Raw genomic sequence first — 22215 nt, 5'->3', positions numbered from 1 at the left:
ACCAGGGCAGGCGACCAGGGCAGGCGAGACGGCCAGCACACATCACTCTCAGGATTTGGCAGTGCAGTTGTGCGATAGTACTGGTAGGGCCGCACGGACCCGAGGAAACGGCCCCGCACATGTCAGAGAGCTATAGCTGAGTGGCAGATTTATTGAAATGGTCACACTATGCCTCGGGCGCCTGGTTTTGGAAGGCGTAGCCGTAGTAGCCATAGTCGGATATCGTCGAATCTGAGGTGATTGTGGAAAGGGTGGAGGTGGACAGCTGGTTATCAGGCTTGCACAGGAAAATCAGTGGTGCCTCAATAGCCACCTACCATGGTGTGGTTCGCTCTCTCGTGAATATGGAGCTGCAGGGTTAACTCTTGCATAGCCGTAGTATCCATAGTCTGAAACCGTGTGAGTAGGCGGGTCTGTGTGGGTATAGCTGGTAGGCAGCACATCTGGGCTTGGTGGGCGGTTGTAGAATGCCCTTCCGTAGTATCCGTAATCTGATATGGTTCCTTTGAACTCATTGGACACTGGAGGTTTGGGATCCATGTGACGTGGCCTGGCCACTGGACCGCTGGCCGGTCGGTTGTGGAAAGCATAACCATAGTATCCGTAATCCGAGATAGTCTGCGCGACATCCCCGACGGGAGGCTGTGCTGGTTTCTTGGGGCTTGGAGGGCGGTTGTGGAAGGCATGTCCATAATATCCATAGTCCGATATGGTTCCTTTGAAGTCGGTGGAAACAGGGAACACGGAATGCTTCTGGGATGGCTTGATTGAGGGACTACTTGCCGGCCTGTTGTGGAAGGCATAGCCGTAGTATCCATAGTCCGATATGGTTGCTTGGTGGTCACTCGAACTTGTTGCACTCTCGGAAAGTGCCTCAGCTGCGTCCTTAGTCCGTCCTCTTTTGGCTGGTGCTTGACTGTTCTGGGCCTCAGTCGTGCTGGCGATCACTCCAGGAGGGGCGCTTGGTGGACGGTTGTAGAAGGCGTATCCATAGTATCCGTAATCTGATATGGTTCCTTTGAACTCATTGGACACTGGAGGTCTGGGATGTATGTGGTGTGGCTTGGCCACTGGACCGCTGGCCGGTCGGTTGTGGAAAGCATAACCATAGTATCCGTAATCCGAGATAGTCTGCGCGACATCCCCGACGGGAGGCTGTGCTGGTTTCTTGGGGCTTGGAGGGCGGTTGTGGAAGGCATGTCCATAATATCCATAGTCCGATATGGTTGCTTTGGAGTCGGTGGAAACAGGGGACACGGAATGCTTCTGGGATGGCTTGATTGAGGGACTACTTGCCGGCCTGTTGTGGAAAGCATGTCCGTAGTATCCATAGTCCGATATGGTATAGTGCGACTCTTCTTTGGCTGACACATGTGGAGCCAGCGGAGGACTTGCGGCCGGCTGGGTCTTGCGAAGTGGATTCTCGAAACAGTATCCATAGTATCCATAGTCGGAGACGGTTGGTTTTTCACTCGGCTCATGCACAACCGCCGCACCTGATGCTTCTATCTTGGCTGGCATGGATTTGCTCAATGGTTGGGCAGACGGTGGTCGGTTTTGGAAGGCATAGCCATAGTAGCCATAGTCGGATATGGTGTTCCCTGGGAGTTCTTTTGATTTATGCTTTAGATCATGGCCTTTTGCTGCTGTGGAGGCGTTGGGTGCTGTGGCAGGTCGGTTGTAGAAGGCATATCCATAGTAGCCATAGTCTGAGATCGTCGAGTTGGGCTGGACGTGGGTTGGCGACGGCTTCGAGACGGACTGTGCCGCTGCTGGCTTGTTCACGAAACAGTACCCATAGAAGCCATAATCCGAAACGGTGAGTGAGGCGCTGTCGTCCATCGGCTTCTTGTCCACAGTAGATTGTTTTGCAGGGGTATGTGTTGGATGATCCGGGCTGCTATCAGCCTCTGGATGATTATGGAAAGCGTATCCATAGTATCCGTAGTCTGAAATGGTCACATCTTTGGAACGAGCAGACGGAGCAGACGGTGTCGTTTGGGCACTGGATTTGGCAGATGGTGGCCTGTTGACGAAAGCTGCGCCATAGTATCCATAGTCCGAGATAGTAGCTGGAGCAGTCAAAGTGGGCACTGAAGCAGGAACAGACTCGGATCGTATGGTCTCAGATTCGCCGGATGCGCTTGGATGATTTTGAAAGCAGTATCCATAATATCCGTAGTCTGAGATGGTAGTATACTCCTCGAGCGGACCAGGCGAAGCAGATGAGGCGACTGCAACCTGTTTCTGGACGTCGGCGGGCTGCGGAGCATTCTGGAAGCAGTAACCATAGTATCCGTAATCGGATATTGTTGTGATGCCCTCATCAGCAAACGCTGATGATAGGCTGGACTGCGGCATGACTTTCTTATCAGGCGAGCTTGGCTTGTTGTAGAAGGCATAGCCATAGTACCCATAGTCTGAGATGGTTGATGGAGGAGATTCCTTGGCGAATGGCCCATCGGATCGGGTTACCGGTTCTACAGGAACGTGGTTTGCTTTGGACTCGGAAGAAGCAGCCATGGATTCGATTCGCTCGAGCTTGGATACTCCAGAGCTGCTGATATCTGGCCCAGACGTCTGGCTGGGTCGCGACCCGACACTGGGGCTCTCGTTTGAGAGCGACGATCGTCTCTTCAGAGGTGGTCCGGCTTCAGGCCCCTCTTTGCTATCCTTGGTCGTTTGCTGAACAGGCCGGGCCAAGTCCTGATCTTTGGAAACGCGAGATGGCTGCTTTGACAAAACGCTTGGTCTGCGTTCCGAGCGAGACGGGGGCGCCTGGTTTTGACGAGGGGTATCAACCGGTTTGGGTATTGATTCACCAGCACCGGATTTGGTGTCAAAGTTGGTAACGGCTGTGTCTTGGGTCACGGAAGTCTGCTGATCAGATACATCGCGGCTTTCGTTTGTCGGTAGATCACGGACCTGCTCGTGCTGGAGAACAGTTCTTTCAATGTTGAGGACATTGTCGATCTCGTTTTGCCCATTGTGAACCGTGTTAGTTTGTTTTTTGCTCCGGTGGCGCTTCTCTGGAGGTCGATGACTCTGGTAGTGCGGATGATAGCGCCGTTCCTTGGGAAGCACCACCGGCCGCCGAGGCGCCGACAGCCGCTCAAACGACTCCAGCGGGACCTTCTTGCCGTGCCCACACATCTTCATTCCCACCAGAATCTCGGGGTGGATCGGCTGTGCCGGGACCTTCTTGGGCTGGCTCAGCTTGTCGATCGTGACATTGTCTGGGATCTTGATGTGCCGCCGATGCGGCGTCTTTGGCGATGCCTCCCGCACCACGGTCTTTGGTCGGCTCATGCGCTCAAAGAAAGCCGAGTCGGGAGGAGGCCCGAACGGCGGATGCGGCGCACACGGGTCCTCGCCATCGAGCGCAAGTGGTGTCCGGTGTCGGGGAGCGCTGAGGCGGTCAAAGACCGAGGTCGGGCGGCTCTGGCGGGGATAGTGGTATGACTCGTTGATGCTGCCTTGGTCGGAGTGGTCGTGGTCGGAGAGGGGCGGGGCAATGTCGTCGGGGATCTGCAATGGATGTGGTGTGGGATGAGGGATAGTGGAGGGATAGTGGAGGGATAGTGGAGGGATAGTGGAGGGATAGTGGGTAGGATCGGTGGTGGGATACGAGTCAGAGGTTGGTGCAATGATTGCATCTGGGAACCGCCACTTTCGTCGCTGTCGCCGAGTGATCACTCGCCCCACCTCCAGAGTTGTTCTCATTCACCCCATCAGGGCAACGACCACACCATCAGCACCATCAGCACCATCAGCACCATCAGCACCATCGGCACCATCTGCACCATCTGCACCATCTGCACCATCGGCACCATCTGCACCATCAGCACCCACATTCACGGGAGGCAGGTAGTTCTTCCCAAAGGAGGCCCCCATCCCAAAGTACTTCTTGTCGTCTTCGGCCACGTATGGATTGTTGATTCTGAGCATGAAGAGCTTGGCCAAGTGTTCCATTTCTCGCTCTCGTTCTGCCAGGGTGGGAGACGGGGGAAGTGCAAACCAGGCGACAAGAGCTGTGAGCAACGATGGCAAGCTGGATGGCAAGCTGGATGGCAAGCTGGATGGCAAGCTGGATGGCAAGCTGGATGGCAAGCTGGATGGCCCGACCGCCACCAACTTTGTCGTCGAGACACCGCTCTCCCGGTCCACTGCAGATCCATTTCGGATCCATTCACTGCTTGTTTGGCTTGCTTACCATGTGCGAGCCGTATCGATAGCATTTCCATGGGCCAGTTGCGATGGAATTCAATTGCCCGCAGACTGACTAGCTGTCTGAGCACCGGACGTCTGCGCACCAGCGTCGGGTCCATAGATGGGTCGCTCAGTGGGTACGACTCAATGTCGGCGGAAAGCAGTGAGGTGGTCAGAGGCACATTGATGCGGGCAAATGCGACATTGGCTTGATCCCGAATTCGAAAGCCTGGTCGCTTTTGGGACCTGTGGGTGCCAGGCAAGGGCGGCAGCAGAACCGCCTCGGACGGAGGCGGGGTCGCTCCTTTGATGGGAGGAAGTGTGGTCATGCAGTGCGATATTTGATTGTATCGTCGGGCGAAGGAATTAGATGGTCGAAAAGGTCGCTGGCCAGATATATGTAGCGGCCATCGAAGCCGAGGACAAAGTATCTGGGGACGACTCTGGGGAGGTAGGGTTACACTTTTCATGGAACCTTCTTGATTGGGCACCAGAAGCTTCCTATGTGTACTTGTTGACCTGAAGTGTTGCCAACCATGGATGCACTGCATTCAGAAGAAAGAGGAGCGCATCCATCTGCATCTTGAGACCATCGTCTGCGAGAGCCTGAGTTGGACAGACCGTTTCTTATCAGAGTGATTGCCTCGCCGGCTTCCCAGTTAAGGCATCATTATCGACCAGGCGCATGCTACAATCTAACGACGGTATGCTTGTGTCCAAAATGCTGCAAACTTGCTGCAATATGACGAGCCTGTGGCCTGGCGATGGTTGAGTTCTGGGCAGCCTTGCTGTTCCCATATCACTCACGCCACTCACTCCAGTCACTTTACTTACTCTTGTCGAGTGAATGGACTCGCATGAGTGGACTGGACTGGACTGCTGGATTCATGAGCACCACAGCGATCGAGCAGCTTTATTCAAGAGCACAGTGATAGGTTGGTCTCGTCTGGGTTGACCTCGGGCTGATCAAAGCCGGTCTTGGACTTCACTCCAAACCGGGATCGCCGACATGGCCCCGCTTCTTTCGACGCAGAGTGCTGCTGCAGCACTCGCCTCGTTGGCGGCTGCAACGTACTTGCTCATCTCGAGCCGTCGAATGTCCTCTGATTCGGCTGCCGGAAATGGGAGCTGGGCCTGTCGCTTCGACAGTCCAACCACAAAATATCCTACGAACGTGTCGCCGGCGCCAGTCGTATCGACCACCTGCCGGCACTGGGCCGCCCGGATCGAAATCACCTCCGCGACGCCTGGGAAGCCAAGGAGCGAGCCGTCCGCGCCAAGGGTGACGAGCAGAACAGCGGACGGGTATTTGGAGCCCAGGCGGGCCATCAGTCCCTTGTGGTCGGCTGATACAGCAGGATCAGGAGTCATGGACTCGCTGGCAAGACAAGCTGCTTCCCCGCGGTTGAAGCAGAGCAGGCTCGCCGAGGCAATTGGGTACTGGAGGAGACTCGGGGTAACGGGAGTTGGGGTCAGGACGATCGGAAACTGGAGCGAGGCAGCGAGGGATATGGCTGCGGCGACATGCGAGATCTCGTTCTGCAGGACAATCCAGGGAGTGCGCTGAGTCGGGCGCTGATGCTGATACTGCTGCTGAATCGAATCAAAGACCCGGCGCAGGAAGCGCTCGTCGATCGTGTGGTTTGCACCGGAGAAGAGCACGATTGCATTCTCGCCGGCAGCGTCGACCTGGATGATAGCTTGGCCGGTGTGCTGTGTGCTGTCCAGGTCGATGAGGTTGATTTGAACGCCGACGGACTCGAGGAAGGATCGAACAGCGGCACCGTCGATGCCAACCCGGCCGGCATGGTGGATGGCGATGCTCGGCTGGGTTGAGGATGCGACCGACTCCGGAACGGCTCTCCGCATCGCACAGGAGGCATTCGCACCCTTGCCGCCAAAGGAGCTGCTGATGTGCGTGGAGGCCAGGGTCTCGCCGGGACGGACAATGTGGGGCACATGGAAGGTGGTGTCGATGTTGATGGATCCAATGCTGAAGATGTGGTGGATGCTGGGCATGGCGGCTTGGTGCTGGCGGATATCGGCGGGCTGGGAGGCAAAGACCAAAAGGTCAGCAGGGGGAAAGTTGCCCGCCCTTTTGGATTTTGGATTGTGGATTTTGGAGGGAAGTTGGCGGAGAGCGACCGGCACAAGAACATCGAGCGATCCGGTCGACCCCGCCCAGGCCCATCTCCCATCGCTGCCATTCGTATTCGGGCACACCCTCGGCTCTGCGGTTCGTTAACGACTCTCTTGCATCGGACCCACCGATCATCTAGCCATCGCTGACAGCCGCGCTTTCGTCTCGGCATGCTGGTGAGCACTAGCAGCACGATCTCGCAGGGATCCCACATCGAGGCGGGCCCAGAGTCCGAGCATCGCCTCACCGTATCGACGTTTGCATTGGATGCAGTCCTCAACCAAGGCCTCAGGCGCGTTCCGCCCTTTCAGAAGGGCATCGGCCGCAGATCCGTCGTCCGTCTCGATTCATGAAAGCATCGCCCCGTCCACACGGTCCTCCAAATGGGGGTGGGTGCGAAAGGTAGATTCGCTGGAGGTGTGGTCGTGAGGTCTTTCAGGGTGGTTGCGATGGCGGGACGTTGCTCGGTGCGAATGGGTCCCAGCTGGGTCCATATCATTCGAGGCCGGGTGCTGGCGTCCGGCTGGAATAGAGTGTGCTGGGCCGTCGGCAGCATCTATCGCCACGCAGTAACTATCGCCGGGCATTAACCATCGCCGCTCGGATGCTCTTCCTTGCACCCACAGAGTGGCCGACGCGAAGCCCCCACGCAAACCGATCTGCTGGTGGAGCAGATTCAGCAGGCAATCGAGAAGCAGCGGTCTCGTCTTGGACGAAGCGAGCCTCGCGCCGTGAGGGACCAGAGACAGAGCGAGTTTCTGGAGGTGGTTGCCGCGCTGCTGGACGAGTATCTCGAGCGCTTTACGACAGCAACGCTGCACCAGCTCTCCTCCAGCAAAGTCTCTTCGGACACCCTTGACCCTGGGCACGATGTGCTGGGCATCCCTGCCCTTGCGGCATCCAGCCGGATCCAGTTTTACGAGTCCTTGGGCAGTCCAAGTCGCCACGAGCTCCACAAGCATCCTGGCGGCATCCTTGCGCCGGCCATCCTCGACGGCCTCGCCGCTATCCAGTTTGCGCCGATGGGCACTCCCGACAGTCCCTGCGGTTCCAAGGGACTCGGCCTCGTATGTGAAATTGTCGAAGTGGGCTTTGTTCAGCACAAGATATCCACATGGACTTTGCCGTGTGCCATGAGCAATCCTCCAAAGCGACCGCTCGATGAGCGCGAGTGGGTCGCCCTCGGAAGCTGCAAAGGCATGGTGTCGGTCTTGGTGCAATTCTTTGACGGACTGGCCAAGGGGCGCCCACAACCAACAGCACCCTACACCAAAGCCTTTTCGCTGTTCCTCTCTCCCGCCACGATGGCAGCAGCGCCCCTCTACCGACCCGATTTCAGCTTCAGTTACCGCCACCAGTTTGACTTTGAGGCATTTGCCAACGACCGCTCCTCGAGGCTTGAAAATGAGTCGAGGGAGTGCCAGCAAGCCTACGCTCGAATCAAGGCTCTGTATGAGCGCCATTTTAGCTCACGCCAGGCAGCACCGAGACAGGAGCAGCCCAAGAAGCAAGACTCCAAATTCGACGATGCGCTTGACATGAGCGTGGGAATCTCACCCGACACTCCCGCATGCCCACCTTGCAATACCGTCACCGGCAGCAGCACCGCGGCCTCCTCGGACCAGTCGCATGGCAGCAGGGGCCATCTCGCCCAGAGCCTGATTTCCAGGGTCAAGGTCTCGGCACTAGCATCATTCTTTGATTCTCTGTCGTTCACAAACGAGCATCAGAAGTTTTCGCGCTCCAAGGAAGCCCGGACCAATTCTGTCGATGTGTTGCCCGATAAGAACGTCTCGGCTGGAAGTTTGCCAGCGACCAGCCCGGTTTTATCGCCGCTTGGGCAGGTCCATAGAGATAGCAGCTCATCACTCACCCACTCGGGTCCGTCTGCATTTCGCTCCGCGGCATTCGGCTCACCGCCGATACTTGGCAGCGCCAGCACAAGAACCTCCGACAGCACCCTCTCGCCGTCCCATCCAGCCCCACAGGCGCTGGCGACACAGCCAATTACCTTTGGACAGCTGCCCCTGCTGCCTCATTCGCCTCCAGTTCCGCAGCAGCAGCACCAAAGCCCACTTGATCTTTATCCTGCTACGCCGGCCACACCGTTCGCGCAGCTGCTTACACAGTCTCAGCCGCTGCCATTTGGCAGCCTCGGATGCTTAGCACCAACCGCTTCTAACTCGGCTGGATCCGCACAAGCCTATTCGCTCTCGTTGGCAGTTGCCTCTGGGAGTGCACCGCCCCGGCTCGGCTTGCATGCCACATCCTCGCCCACAGTGTCCCTACCGCCTTTGGCTTCACTCGCATCACCCGCGAGCACGACTCTATTCTCAGGGCTGACTGGTCCCTCGGGTTCTGGCTTGGTGTTTCCGCCACCGCCTGCTGCCTCACGATTTGTAACAGCGGCTCTACCCGGTGCCACGGCTCCAGGACTTCTCGGCACTTTGGCACCACCACCACCACCACTGCCATCACCATCCAGCTTTGTGATCGAAGGCAAGCCAATGTCCTCGCCATTTGCAGCGCTGGTTGCTGCTAGTCACGAAGGAGCTGCGATCAACCCTGCTCCTTCGTTTTCGTTCACACCTACGATCCCGCAACCATCCGCGCCGAGTATGAATGCTTGCGCATCACCTTTCGCCAAACTCGTCGTCGAAGCCAATCCAACGAATCCAGCGAACTCAGCCAAGGGAATAGACACGTCGTCATTCTTTGTGGACGCTTGTCATGGTATGAAAACCTCACCGATTGCCAAGACTGAAACAACTGCGGGCAAGCCAGAGTCGTTGGCCAAGACTGCTTTTGTTAGTCAACATGAAGACCCGAAGCCCGAGCGCGAGGTCATGGCATCCCAACCCATGACGAAGCAGCGGGGGTCTCTTGTGAGCGTGCACCAAAGTGAAAGTGCCTCTTCCAGCCTGAGCGAGCGATTTGGAGGCAGCAAGCTCGCTTTCGAGCAAGCAGCAACACCCAAACGAGCCGGCGTTCAACGAGAGCTTTCTGGACTGGAGAATGCGAGACATGTATCTAGGCTGCTTGAGAAGTTCTCGGGCTAAGATGGTGGTCTGTGGGACATGCAAATGGCTCGGTCGGCATGGAATTTCGATTGATATGGAGATGGTAGGGTGTCTTCCTCGACGATTACACGCTTCAGAGACTACTCAGTGCATGCTGCCACAACGGCGGAAAATGAAGCGGGGCGGGCATTTATCATGTGCGGTGGCGATTATCTCAGTGGCCTACGAATAAACTCATATCCATAAATGGCTCTCGTTGTGGTGTCTTACGCTTGCAGGGAGCCATCTGTGCGAGAAAAGAAGTGACGATGGCTGGTTCTGCTCTTGGGCAAGAGTGAATATCCTCGAATCCAGCGTATTTTGGGCTGGCAGCGATGCCCACAATGGTGTCCTTGATTCGGTTCCAGAAGCCCATCACAGAATGGCAGTGCGAAAGTCGAGGATGTGGCGAACGGTCATACCTAGCGCACGATGTTTTGAGGCAGCAAAATATTAGTTCAACGGCCAAAACCCGGGGTGTCCCGTTTGTTGTTGGATTGGCTGTAACCGGGCCGGGCGTGGAGGGAAGCTTCTTTCGATCCCACCGCCAATCATCCAGCCAGAAACTTCCTTCCAGGTCGCCACTCGACCCGGCGGGCCGACAGCTCTTGCTGCAACTGGAGAGATGCGGACGCAAGGTTCGTAAGGTTGGTTATCCAACTCACTCCGCTTCGAAACATCCGTCCACCTCCAGGCCAGGAAAGCGCTTCATTTGTTTTACAACCGAGAGAAGTCCATGAGCAACAAAACGCCGGCGATGAATGCCGAGACATGTCAGCTTCCGCCTATCCATGGCGACTTTCCGATCATCACACCGAGCAAGCTGCCGACGACACGATATCCACCGGCAATCCCAGGCCCTCGAGTGCACCCACGAGAATCTCAAGCAAATGTGTCGTTTGCTCGAATTGTGGTGCCCTCGACAAATATCCCACCGTTCGACTCATCGCCCTATCCATATAACGACCCAACGATGGACCCGACGCTGGTGCGCAGACGTCCGGTGCTCAGACAGCTAGTCAACCTGCAGGCCGTCGAGTTTCACCGCAACTGGCCCATGGAAGTAGTGTCAATGAGGCTCGCACATGGTAAGCAAACCAAACAAGCAGTGAATGGATCCGAAATGGATCTGCAGTGGACCGGGAGAGCGGTGTCTCGACGACAAAGTTGGTGGCGGTCGGGCCATCCAGCTTGCCATCCAGCTTGCCATCCAGCTTGCCATCCAGCTTGTCATCCAGCTTGCCATCGTTGCTCACAGCTCTTGTCGCCTGGTTTGCACTTCCCCCGTCTCCCACCCTGGCAGAACGAGAGCGAGAAATGGAACACTTGGCCAAGCTCTTCATGCTCAGAATCAACAATCCATACGTGGCCGAAGACGACAAGAAGTACTTTGGGATGGGGGCCTCCTTTGGGAAGAACTACCTGCCTCCCGTGAATGTGGGTGCCGATGGTGCCGATGGTGCTGATGGTGTGGTCGTTGCCCTGATGGGGTGAATGAGAACAACTCTGGAGGTGGGGCGAGTGATCACTCGGCGACAGCGACGAAAGTGGTGGTTCCCAGATGCAATCATTGCACCAACCTCTGACTCGTATCCCACCACCGATCCTACCCACTATCCCTCCACTATCCCTCCACTATCCCTCCACTATCCCTCCACTATCCCTCATCCCACACCACATCCATTGCAGATCCCCGACGACATTGCCCCGCCCCTCTCCGACCACGACCACTCCGACCAAGGCAGCATCAACGAGTCATACCACTATCCCCGCCAGAGCCGCCCGACCTCGGTCTTTGACCGCCTCAGCGCTCCCCGACACCGGACACCGCTTGCGCTCGATGGCGAGGACCCGTGTGCGCCGCATCCGCCGTTCGGGCCTCCTCCCGACTCGGCTTTCTTTGAGCGCATGAGCCGACCAAAGACCGTGGTGCGGGAGGCATCGCCAAAGACGCCGCATCGGCGGCACATCAAGATCCCAGACAATGTCACGATCGACAAGCTGAGCCAGCCCAAGAAGGTCCCGGCACAGCCGATCCACCCCGAGATTCTGGTGGGAATGAAGATGTGTGGGCACGGCAAGAAGGTCCCGCTGGAGTCGTTTGAGCGGCTGTCGGCGCCTCGGCGGCCGGTGGTGCTTCCCAAGGAACGGCGCTATCATCCGCACTACCAGAGCCACAAGCACACGGGCGACCATAGCGATAGAGAACAGAATCAACATGACTTGGGTGCAGTTTCCACGTCCGCGGCCATGCAGCCGATATCTACTCCAGATCGCCTGGTCAAGACTGCACCTTCCGATGCGGCAAAGTCGAACAATCGCCACAGCTCGCAGAAAACCAAGAGTGCGGCTGTCCGAGACATGCATTCGTCCAAAGACAAGGTTTTGGTTGCTGACGTTTCTGTCGAAGGTGGAACTGGGGCAGCTATCAACGTGCCCCCAACAGAGCCCTTGCGGCCGCAGTCTCAAAGTGCAGCTCATGAAGCCTCCGCTGCCGCCGCTGCTACTGCGACGCAAGAAGCAGTTGATTCCTCACCAGCTGCCGCTCAAGAGGGTGCCGAGGGTGCCTTAGCTGAAGATTCAACACCAAGCACAAACACTAGCCCCGAAGTACCTCCCGCAACGACCAGCGCTGGGCCCGAAGCCAGCGTGATTCTCGATTCTTCGGGAGAGCCAGGGACACGCGAAGACGCCGTGAGTGTTCTGGACTCACCAACCACTGTCGCAGATGCTACTCCGGAAGCACCGACTTCTGAAGAGCCGCAGCAGACCAATTCTGCAATTGAGCCCATCCAAGACATATCATCTGATGCAAGTGTTTCTGACAAAGCGCTGGCAGGAGCTGTATCACCGCCCTCTGTCGCTGGGTCAGATGCGACAGCGATAGACCCTGACGCTATGCAGACAAACACATCCGGGACTGAAATGGCTCCCGTCGAACAGTCCAAACTTGGCTCCGGTGGTGAGAACGGGCAATCCACAGGTCTGCCAGATTTAGAATCAATTGAAGCCACAAACGACATCGGAGCGGAAGTGCCGGAAGCTGCCATCGGCGATACAGCACGACCGCAGCTTGATGACGAAATACGGCCGAGCGATGGTGGCGAGCACCAAGTGCCTGCTGATATCTATGTCATCGCGAGCAATGTGCCAGGATCGACAGAGGCGCCATCGGTGAAAGAGACTAGCGAACCCACAAAAGGGACACATACGGAAACCAGCTCTGTAGCCGCTCCAGTCGAGGCGCCTGCTCATGACGCCCATACCACTGAGGGCGAAACCGATCCTCTTGACGACAAGGCCGATACCCCGGCAGACGATTCCAGTCCAGCGACGGCTCAGCTCGATGGGTTGCCCGAAGGCACTCCTGCGACTTTCGAAACGAGCGAAACCATTACTCTCGAGGAATCTGCAAATGAACAGTCTGAAGTAATCGATACTCATGTCCAATCTACCGGTGAAAGCAGTGCAAAGTCTAACGAGGAAACTAATGAAGGTGCTAATGAGGAGACCATGGTGGAAGTCTGCACAGAGAATGTTGAGACCACTGCCGTAGCCGCCGAAAGTCTGACGCTGGAAGCCAATCCAGAAGGAGCCAACGAAGTACTCCCCGCTGATCCAGACGCTGACGAGCTCGCGGGCAAAGAACCGGCGCTGTCGGAGTCCGCCGCAGTTGCTGTTGCCGATCCCGCTCAGGCACCTGAGCAGGAGACGGTCTCAGAGGAATATGCACCTCAACCCGTGCTGACGACAAATGAGCTTGCAGCAGAGAGTGAAGCAGAAAGCGGTACATCCGGCTCATCGATGCCGACCGGCTCTGAGCCTGTCGCGGCTGCCTTGGAACCAAACGAAATCTTGGAGGATGTTGTTTCTTCGGACTTTGCAGCCGAGCCCGTCATCAAGGATGATGCATCTCTAAACTACGATGTGGATCCGGGCCAGCCAGACGACACCCGCCTTGCGGCCGACCCAGCAGCGGATGAGACGGCTGCGGAACACCCTGAGGAAGGGGCCCGTCTCGGCAACGAATACAGCGACCCGGTCGCATCGGAGGACGATCCGACCCATGGAGAGATTGCTGCTGGAGCCGCAGAGCCAGAAGTAAACGCCATTGACTCGATGGATTATCACCCCGACGAGCCGCCGGCCCTCGAGGCGGATATTGCCAAAGTGGCTGGAGGTAGGACACCGAGCAGGATCCTCTTGCGCTGCCGATGCTGCCCGAGACTGACTCTGACACGACTTGCTCGTAGATGAAGCACCGACAGCGACGGAGCCAGAGGCTCTGAGTCCCGATAGCGCCGCTTTGGAAGATGACATTGTCCCGGCCAATGACGCCGCACCGGCTCGCGATGCTGCTCCCATCGAAGAAACCACCGAGCAAACACAGGCGGGTCCAGAAGGCGTGTCGAACAGTGCCACCAGCGCACTTGGTCCGGAGCCATGATCTGGGAGCGGAGGCAGGTCGTTCCGGCAAGTGGTCGGCAAGTGGTCGGCAGATACAAGTAATACACTTTGCCCGCATCTCAGCCCATCGCCCCTGAAGTGCCCGTCTGCATTCCCACGGGCTGCACTCCCACGAGTCCAGGCGGAAACCGGGGTGCGCGACCCCGAAGCCGGGCCCTGGCGGTGTTTGGAGCAGCGCGGTGGAGGGGCCCTTGTTTGTGTGGACACAGCAAAGTGCGTCGGCAGGCGCCACCGTGTCTTGTCCCACAGCAGCGGCGCGGCGGGCGTGGGGGGCTGGACACTGCGGTGTGTGAGGAGTGTGCACAGCAAACAGACAGTGCCGAGTGCAGCTCTGCGGAACACACAGACACTGCCACACACACAGTGTCTCCCCACAGGGCCGGGGCACACAGGGACAAAGCTTCCCAGGGCCGCTTTGCCAGCCGCACAGGGTCGACGGCATCGCCCAGGGACTCAGTGCTGCTGCTGGCGATGCAGGGATGCCTTTTGGTCTGCACTCTGGATGATACTGCCGACGGTACTGCATGCTTTGGTCTCTGCTGCAGAGGGGTGCTGCTGGTGGCATCGCTGCCTCGTCGCAGAACCCCTGCTGCTGCTGCCGCCTCGTGTTCGTCGAATGCATTTGTGTGCGGGTTTGGCGGCGGGTTGCTGCGCCTGGTCCGCGACAAAATAACACCGTCGCTTCCAATTCAGGCAGCGCCGCTGATACAAAGGACCGTCGGTCGCTCGGCTCTTTTGCGAATCTCCCACCGACTCATCTCTCCTCCCCGTCCAGTGACGCATCCATCTTAACCATCGACATCCCACATCGACATCCCACATCTCCATCTCCACATCTCCATCCCCACATCAGCATCCCACATCAGCATCCCATCTCCGTCTTCATCTGCTACGTGCTGCTGCATCCCCGCTCGCTGCTTCGTCCTGGTAAGCCAACTCACGCTTCTCCCTCAACAAGCCTCTCCTGTGCGAGCCCTTCCTTGTCTGCTCGTGCCGCTCACCCACCCGCTGCACAACTCTCGGGCCTTGCTCGCTGTTTTTTGTGTCGGCTTGCTCCTCGGCCAATCGCCTTCTCGCCGCTGCCGTTGTTCCTCGTCCCTCCTCCACCGAAGCCGCTGTCGTGCGCTCGCCCATCCAGGCTTGGACTTTCTCTTCTCCTTCGTCCGCTCGCCTGCTCACCCGTTTGCTCGGCTGCTCTCTCATCCTCCTGGCTCGCTAGACTAGATCCTAGAAGCCTGCATTCGACCATGAGCTCCGGCGCTGGTGTCGAAGACTTGGCGTTCCTGCCAACGCCTGTAACCGATGAGCAGATCCTTACGACCCTCCGGGCTAGATACCTGAACCACCAGGTCTTCACCCGGCTCGGCGGCAATGCCATGGTGTTCGTCAACTCACCAAAGGCCCTCGAGTCCTTCTCGGACGTTGCCTCGCAGACCTATGCCGCCCACGCAAAAGAGGTCCGGGCCGACAAGCAGCCGTTGCCCGCACACATCTTCGATCTGGCTGCATCTGTGTACTTTCATATGTTGAATCTGCAGATGGACCAGTCGCTCATTCTTTGGTAAGTTGGCCGTCTGTCTGTGGCTACCTTCTGGCGGCCGTGGCCAGAGTGCCCCCCGATGCATGTGTCCGACTCGACGACGGACCAGCCCTTTTGCTGCTCCAGCCAGCCAGTCCTTTTTTTTCTTCCCTCGCTTGGCTTCGCTGCAGCCATGGCAATCCTCCGCTCGATGTCTCCCGGCCCTCTGCCCGTATTGACCGGGCCGGCTCGGGTCAATCGCCAATCAAGCGCCCCCATGCTCCGTAGAGCGTCCCTTTCAGTGTGTGCCGTTAGCCCAGTCTCTTTGGGCACCGAGGCTGTGTTTCCGACGTCTTCGCAGCGATAACCGTTCCCAGTGCTCATCCTGCCGCTCTCCCTTCCTCGACAGCGGCGACACGGGCGCTGGTAAATCTGAGGCCCGCAAGCTCTTTGTGCGCCAACTGTGTGCCCTCTCCAAGACCAAGAAAAAGTCAAAGGTCCTGTCGGGCGTCGTCAAGTCGGATATCCTGCTCGAGTCCTTTGGCCATGCCCGCACCGCCAACAATCCCAACTCGTCCCGCTTTGGCCGCTACATTGAGTTTCAGTTCGACACCGATGGCAAAATGGTCGGCATGAAGGTGCTGCCCTATCTGCTCGAAAAGGCCCGTGTCACCCACGTCCCCAAGGAGGAGCGCTCCTTCCATGTCTTTTACCAGCTGCTTGCCGGCGCAACCGAGGAGGAGCGCCTGCAGCTGCAGCTCGCCGAGCCCTCCCAGTTCGCCTATCTCAGCTCCACCAAGTACTCGCGCATCTACCCGGACGACGCCATCAAGTTCAATGAGCTCAAGGACAACATGAAGTCTGTCGGCATCGGCCGCCGCCAGCAGACCCAGATCTTCCAGCTGCTTGCCGCGATCCTGCACCTCGGCAACATTCAGTTCGGCGACGACCCGGACCGCCCCCAGGAGCCCTGTGTGGTCAAGAATCCACAGATCCTGCAGTTTGTCGCCGTCTTGCTCGGCGTCACCCCCGAGAACCTCGAGTACTGCCTGACCTACAAGACCAAGCTGGTCAAGAACGAGCTGTGCACGGTCTTCCTCAACGCCGCTGGTGCGCAGGAGCAGCGCGACGGCCTCGCCCGCACCCTCTACTCGCTGGCGTTCGAGTGGATCATCGAGCACATCAACACCCGTCTTTGCAAGGACAACTGCGCCAACTTCATTGGCATTGTCGACCTGCCCGGCTTCCAGAACTACAAGACCAACAGCCTCGAGCAGTTCCTGTACAACTTTGCCAACGAGGAGCTCTATTCGCTCGTCAACCGCCGCCTGCTGAACGAGCCCATTCAGGAATTCATCTCGGACTCGCTCATTGCCCAAAAAGTCGACGTCTTTGACAACGAGCACATCCTAGACATGATTGCCGATCTCGACAATGGTATGATCGCCCTTATCGATGACGAGGCCGTCAAGGCCAGCTCCCGCAAGGGTGACAGCCGCATTGCCGAGAAGATCTCGGACACCCACTACGAGAACGCTCATTTTGTGACCGGCAAGAAGCCCTCGGTCTCCTTTGGCATCCGCCACTTTGCTGGCACGGTCGAGTACGATACCCGGGGCTTTATCGAGAAGAACTCGAGCTCCGTCAGCACCGACTTTATCAACATCTTCCGCGGCAACGACGCCGACATTCCCGAGTCTGCCAACCCCTTTGTCGCTGCCCTGTTCTCGTCGCGCTCGATCCAGACCGAGAGCCATGCGAAGAACTCCCGCGTTGTCATCTCGGGCAATCAGTCCAACGTTCCGGTGCGTCGCCCATCGATCAAGGCTAGCAAATCCAAGACCCCGTCCAGCGCAAGCTCCGTGTCGCTGGGCTTCCAGGTCTCGGTCAACGAAATGATCGACACGGTCCGAGATACCTTCCCTTGGGTTGTCTATTGCCTGCGCTTCAGCGACGATTCGCAGGAGCGTCTTGACCCGGGTGCCATCCTGCGCCAGGTCAGCAACCACAACATCCGCCAGATCGCCTCGGCCCGCAACTCGGCCGACTACACCGTCAGCATGACCTTCAAGGACTTTATCGCCCGCTACCAGCCCCTGCTGACTCCGCTCAAGCTGTCGACCAGCACCGCTCCGCGCGACGCCGTTGCAGCCTTTGTCAAGGCGTCCCACTGGACAGATGGCGAACTGAACCTCGGCCGTGCCAAGGCGCACATCTCGGAGGCCTCGTGGCGGTACCTCGAGGACGAGCTGCGGGTGATCCAAGAGCGTCTCAAGCTCTCCCGCGATGCCCACTACGACCGTGGCGTCGAGGGTCTTTCGCCCAGTCCCTCGGAGGACTCGTTCGGCTCGCGCATGGACCTGCTTGGCAACGTCCCTAACCTGCGCGACGACGAATCGGCCTACAGTAGCGAGGACGAGCGCAGCCACTACAGCTTTGGATTTAGCGGCCAGAACGGACGCCGGGTTGTTTCGGGCCAAGGCAGATTGGGCCGCCCCCTGTCGGAGGCATCGGCTGCGGATTACGGATCTGAATACGGCGGCACCACCAAGGGTCGTCCTCGTGCTACAGCCGCAAAGGACATTGAGCTACAGCCCATCCGTGACGACAAGAAGGCACAGCCCGTGCCCGAGCCCAAGAAGCAGCTGACGTCGGCGCGCAAGAAGTGGCTCTGCTGCACTTGGTTCCTGACTTGGTGGATCCCCTCGTGGTTCCTGTCATGCTGCGGCAAGATGAAGCGCAAGGATGTCCAGATTGCCTGGCGTGAAAAGGTCGCCTTGTGCGTCATTGTGGGCTTTATGTGCTCGGTTCTGCTGTTCTTCATCATCGGTTTTGGCCGTCTGATCTGCCCCAAGCAGTACGTCTGGAGCAAGTTTGAGATGGCAGCCATGAATAGCCTGACCGATGTGTGGGTCTATGGATACGGCCGCGTGTACCAGGTCAACGACATTGTCAAGAACCACCAGTCCTCGTACGGCGTCCAGACATACAACTGGGCCAGCTGGGCCGGAAGCGACGTCTCGCCGCTGTTCTATCCCCAAAACGTCTGGAGTATGTACTGCCCGAGCTTCCCGCAGCCGGCCGGATGGGATCCCATCGCCAACCGACCCAACCCCAACGCCCTCGTGAACTACCCACACAAGGCCATCGACACCTCGGGCCTGACCGGCTCGGGCAAGCCCATGCAGAAGCTCTACCTCGAATACATGAACCAGTACGCCAAGGGTCGGCTGGCCTGGACGATGGACTATGTCGCCTCGCAGGCCTCGCAGCAAACCCGCTTGATCGTGATCTACAACAATGTCTACGACGTTTCGACCTACTACAATGCCCCGAACCAGTTCCTTGGCTCCGACGTCGGGGCCATCTTTGGATCTGTTGGCAAGGATGCCAGCTCGCTCTGGGATGCCTACGCCAAGAGCTCGCCCACGGCCGCTGCCAACGCCCTGAGCTGCATGAACCATCTGTTCTACATCGGCACGGTCGACTACCGCAACAGCTTGCGTTGCCAAATGTCCAACGTCATCCTGCTCACCGTCTCTGTGATCCTGGTGTCCGTCATTGGATTCAAGTTCCTGGCCGCGCTGCAGTTCATCGGCAACAAGACCCCCGAAGATCAAGACAAGTTTGTGATCCTCCAAGTGCCCTGCTACACCGAAGGCGCCGAGAGCATCGCCAAGACCTTGGAGAGTCTGGCTCTGCTCAAGTACGACGACCGCCGCAAGCTTCTCTTTGTCATTTGCGATGGTAAGTGGCGTTTGAGGGCAAAGTGGGAAGGAGGTGGGCGGCAGTAGCGATCCGCGCGGGCTTGATCCGTGATTCCCTACATGGGACAGAGTGATGGGTTAGACGCACGATACGAGCGCTGGCATGGTGGCGGCGGGCCCCGGTTTCAGTCGGTTGCAATCCTTCTCACCAGCGCTCTGCATCCTAACCCACCTTCTCTCCCGGCCAGGTATGATCACCGGAAGCGGCAACGATCGCCCGACCCCCAGAATTGTGCTCGACATTCTTGGCGTGGATCCCGATGTTGACCCCGAGGCCCTGTCCTTCCAGTCCCTGGGCGAGGGCGACAAGCAGCACAACATGGGCAAGGTCTACTCGGGTCTCTACGAGATTCAGGGTCGCTCGATTCCGTTTGTAGTCATAGTCAAGGTCGGCAAGCCCTCCGAGCGCAACCGGCCCGGCAATCGCGGCAAGCGTGACTCGCAGATGACTCTCATGCGCTTCCTGTCCCGTGTGCACTTCAACGCCGAGATGAGCCCGCTCGAGCTGGAGCTCTTCCACCACATCAAGAACATCATTGGCGTCAACCCCAGCTTCTACGAGTACATTCTCATGGTCGACGCCGATACCGAGGTCTACCCGCAGTCGCTCAACAGAATGATTGCTGCCATGATTCACGACTCGCGCATCATGGGTCTCTGTGGCGAAACCCTGCTCTCGAACGAAAAGGACTCGTGGATCACGATGATCCAGGTCTATGAATACTTTATCTCGCACCATCTGTCCAAGTCGTTCGAGTCGCTCTTTGGCTCCGTTACCTGTTTGCCTGGCTGCTTCTGTATGTACCGCATCCGCACCCCCGGCAAGAATGTGCCGCTGCTGATCTCGCCTGCCATCATCAACGACTACTCCGAGAACGTTGTCGACACCCTCCACCTCAAGAACCTGCTCCATCTCGGCGAGGATCGCTATCTCACGACTCTGATGATGAAGCACTTCCCCAACCTCAAGCTCTCGTTTGTGCCTGACGCCCAGTGCCGAACCAACGCTCCCGATCGCTGGTCTGTGCTGCTGTCACAGCGCCGCCGCTGGATCAACTCAACGGTGCACAACCTTCTCGAGCTCATGCTTCTGCCGCAGCTCTGCGGCTTTTGCTGCTTCTCGATGCGCTTCATTGTGTTCTTGGACCTGTTCTCGACCGTGGTGCAGCCGGCGGCCGTTGTCTACATTGGCTACCTTATCTACTCGGTCGTCACCAGCACAGATGTCTTCCCGTTGATGTCGATTATCATGCTGGGTGCCATTTATGGGTTCCAGGTCATCATCTTTATCCTCAAGCGCCAGTGGGCCCAGATCGGATGGATGATTGTGGTACGTATGACCGTCTCCCGGCGAAGGGAAGTGGGAGGTGCGGTTGGGACTTTCTCATGCGATGCTCGACTGTCGGCGCCGCGCATGTGTCCGCTCATCGTGATCTGCCGTCGCTGATGTGCTGATTTGCCGTCTCCTCTCTTAGTACATCATTGCCACCCCTGTCTTTGCCTTCTACATCCCGTTGTACGCCTTCTGGCACTTTGACGACTTTTCGTGGGGTAACACTCGCATTGTTGTCGGCGACGACGGCAACAAGGTCGTTTACAGCGCTGATGTGGCTCCGGTAAGTAGTGATGCCGCTGGCGCCAATCGAGTCACCTCTGTGCTGGTTAGCAACAGTCCGTCTGCCGATGAGGGACGCCCTCTAAATCGACCTGCCCTTCTCTAGTTTGATCCCAAGTCTGTTCCGCTCCGCAAGTGGTCTGACTTTGAGGCCGAGATGTGGGACAAGATCGAAAAGGACTCGAGAGCCGACGACTTTGCCGACAACCGCTCGCAGCGCTCGTTCGGCAGTCAGCACTACCCGCCAGTCGCAGCCTCGGTCGCCCCCTCGGGATACAGCGGTGGCATTCCCGCCATGCCTGCTATGCCTGCCATGCCTGTCATGGCCGGTGCGCCCAACGGATCAGTCTATGGCGGATATGGCGGCAGCCCCATGATGGTTGCTGGTGGCTCGCAGTACGGACGGTCGCCCGCTATGGCTCCAAACGGATCGCAATACGCTGCTTCGGCATACGGCGACGCTGCTGGTGGCCTGGCGCCGATGCAGGCTGCCTACGGCTACCCAGCCGGACGCAATTCGTACGGAGCCTACGGTGGCGCTGGTGCCTTTGTGCCCGGCACGATGCCCTCGGACGAGATGATCCTGGTCGAAGCGCGCAAGCTCCTTGCGTCGGCCAATCTGATGTCCATCACCAAGAAACAAGTCCGTGACGAACTCTCGACCATCTTTGGGGTTGACCTGACACCCAAAAAGACCACGATCAACGCCTTCATCGAGGACATTCTACAGGGCAAGCTCTAGAAAGGAAGAGTCGTCCTGCGTCTCCTCTCCTCCCCTCTTTTTCTCTCCTTCTTGCGTCCCTTCCTTCCCGGCTCCCCCTGGGAACGCTGCTCTTTCTTTCCTTCCTTCCGTTTCCATGCCGCTCTTCCCTCGTTGATGACGATCGTTCCGTTCTCTCCGTGAGAGGCCGGTCTCGTCGCCGATGGGTGGCGGAGGATAGACGGCCAACGCGGCTGGCCCTAGTCATCATCAGCACCACCACCACGCAGCAGTCTACGAATTCTAGCCACCGCCCCACTTCAAGAAAGCACTCTCATCAGTTTCTCCCTCCCTCCCTTTTTCGTTCTTTCACACTCTTTCTCTTCTTTCGCCTTTCCTCCCTCTTTCTTCCTATCCTGTGCTCTCCTCAGTTACAGTCGATCCAATAAAAAACGGGTCACCTTGGTTTTTTGATCATAGACCGAATATTTGTTTACCCGATACCATCGCGCACTGGTCGCGACCATTATGTGATGCGGTGCTGTACCATCACCCATAGCCTGAGGAATGATGCCTCCACATTCAAGTGTGTCCAAGAGCACCATTCACCGCCGGCACTCCGAGGTCCATGACACCTTTGTCGTCCTCGAGCCGCCTTGCCTCGATCGAGGCAAGGCAACCCCCACAGACATTTCTTCTTGCGCCTGATCTGATCTGATTTGATCCGGTCGGGCTCATG

The 22215-nt window shown here is 57.9% G+C and overlaps 4 protein-coding genes across 4 annotated transcripts; 2 read left to right on the top strand and 2 right to left on the bottom strand.

The window, feature by feature from the left end:
* Positions 1–136: 136 nt before the first annotated feature.
* BJ171DRAFT_633947 (uncharacterized protein) lies at positions 137–3972 on the bottom strand (the record flags this gene model as incomplete). The annotated part of the gene is made up of 3 exons (XM_053115667.1): positions 137–231; positions 318–3528; positions 3853–3972. The coding sequence occupies 3 exons, from the start codon at positions 3970–3972 to the stop codon at positions 167–169; spliced, it is 3396 nt and encodes a 1131-aa protein (XP_052970238.1). The 3' UTR covers positions 137–166.
* A 1109-nt stretch (positions 3973–5081) lies between these two features.
* BJ171DRAFT_490390 (Ribokinase-like protein) lies at positions 5082–6412 on the bottom strand. The gene has a single exon (XM_053109616.1). It carries the CDS (start codon positions 6226–6228, stop codon positions 5176–5178), a length of 1053 nt encoding a protein of 350 aa, XP_052970237.1. The 5' UTR covers positions 6229–6412; the 3' UTR covers positions 5082–5175.
* Positions 6413–9618, top strand: BJ171DRAFT_490389 (uncharacterized protein). Its single transcript, XM_053109615.1, has 3 exons — positions 6413–6525; positions 6623–6751; positions 6976–9618. Exons 1-3 carry the CDS (start codon positions 6520–6522, stop codon positions 9406–9408), a joined length of 2568 nt encoding a protein of 855 aa, XP_052970236.1. The 5' UTR covers positions 6413–6519; the 3' UTR covers positions 9409–9618.
* Positions 9619–15043: 5425 nt separating this feature from the next.
* BJ171DRAFT_235441 (chitin synthase-domain-containing protein) lies at positions 15044–22018 on the top strand. Its single transcript, XM_053106574.1, has 5 exons — positions 15044–15436; positions 15804–19141; positions 19350–20491; positions 20637–20777; positions 20883–22018. The coding sequence occupies exons 1-5, from the start codon at positions 15123–15125 to the stop codon at positions 21516–21518; spliced, it is 5571 nt and encodes a 1856-aa protein (XP_052970235.1). The 5' UTR covers positions 15044–15122; the 3' UTR covers positions 21519–22018.
* Positions 22019–22215: the final 197 nt, after the last annotated feature.

Source organism: Polychytrium aggregatum (genome assembly GCF_025602895.1).
Source record: "Polychytrium aggregatum strain JEL109 chromosome Unknown BJ171scaffold_5, whole genome shotgun sequence".
In the NCBI taxonomy this organism is placed as follows: Eukaryota; Fungi; Chytridiomycota; class Chytridiomycetes; order Polychytriales; genus Polychytrium; species Polychytrium aggregatum.
This window is presented reverse-complemented; position numbering and strand designations above follow the sequence as displayed.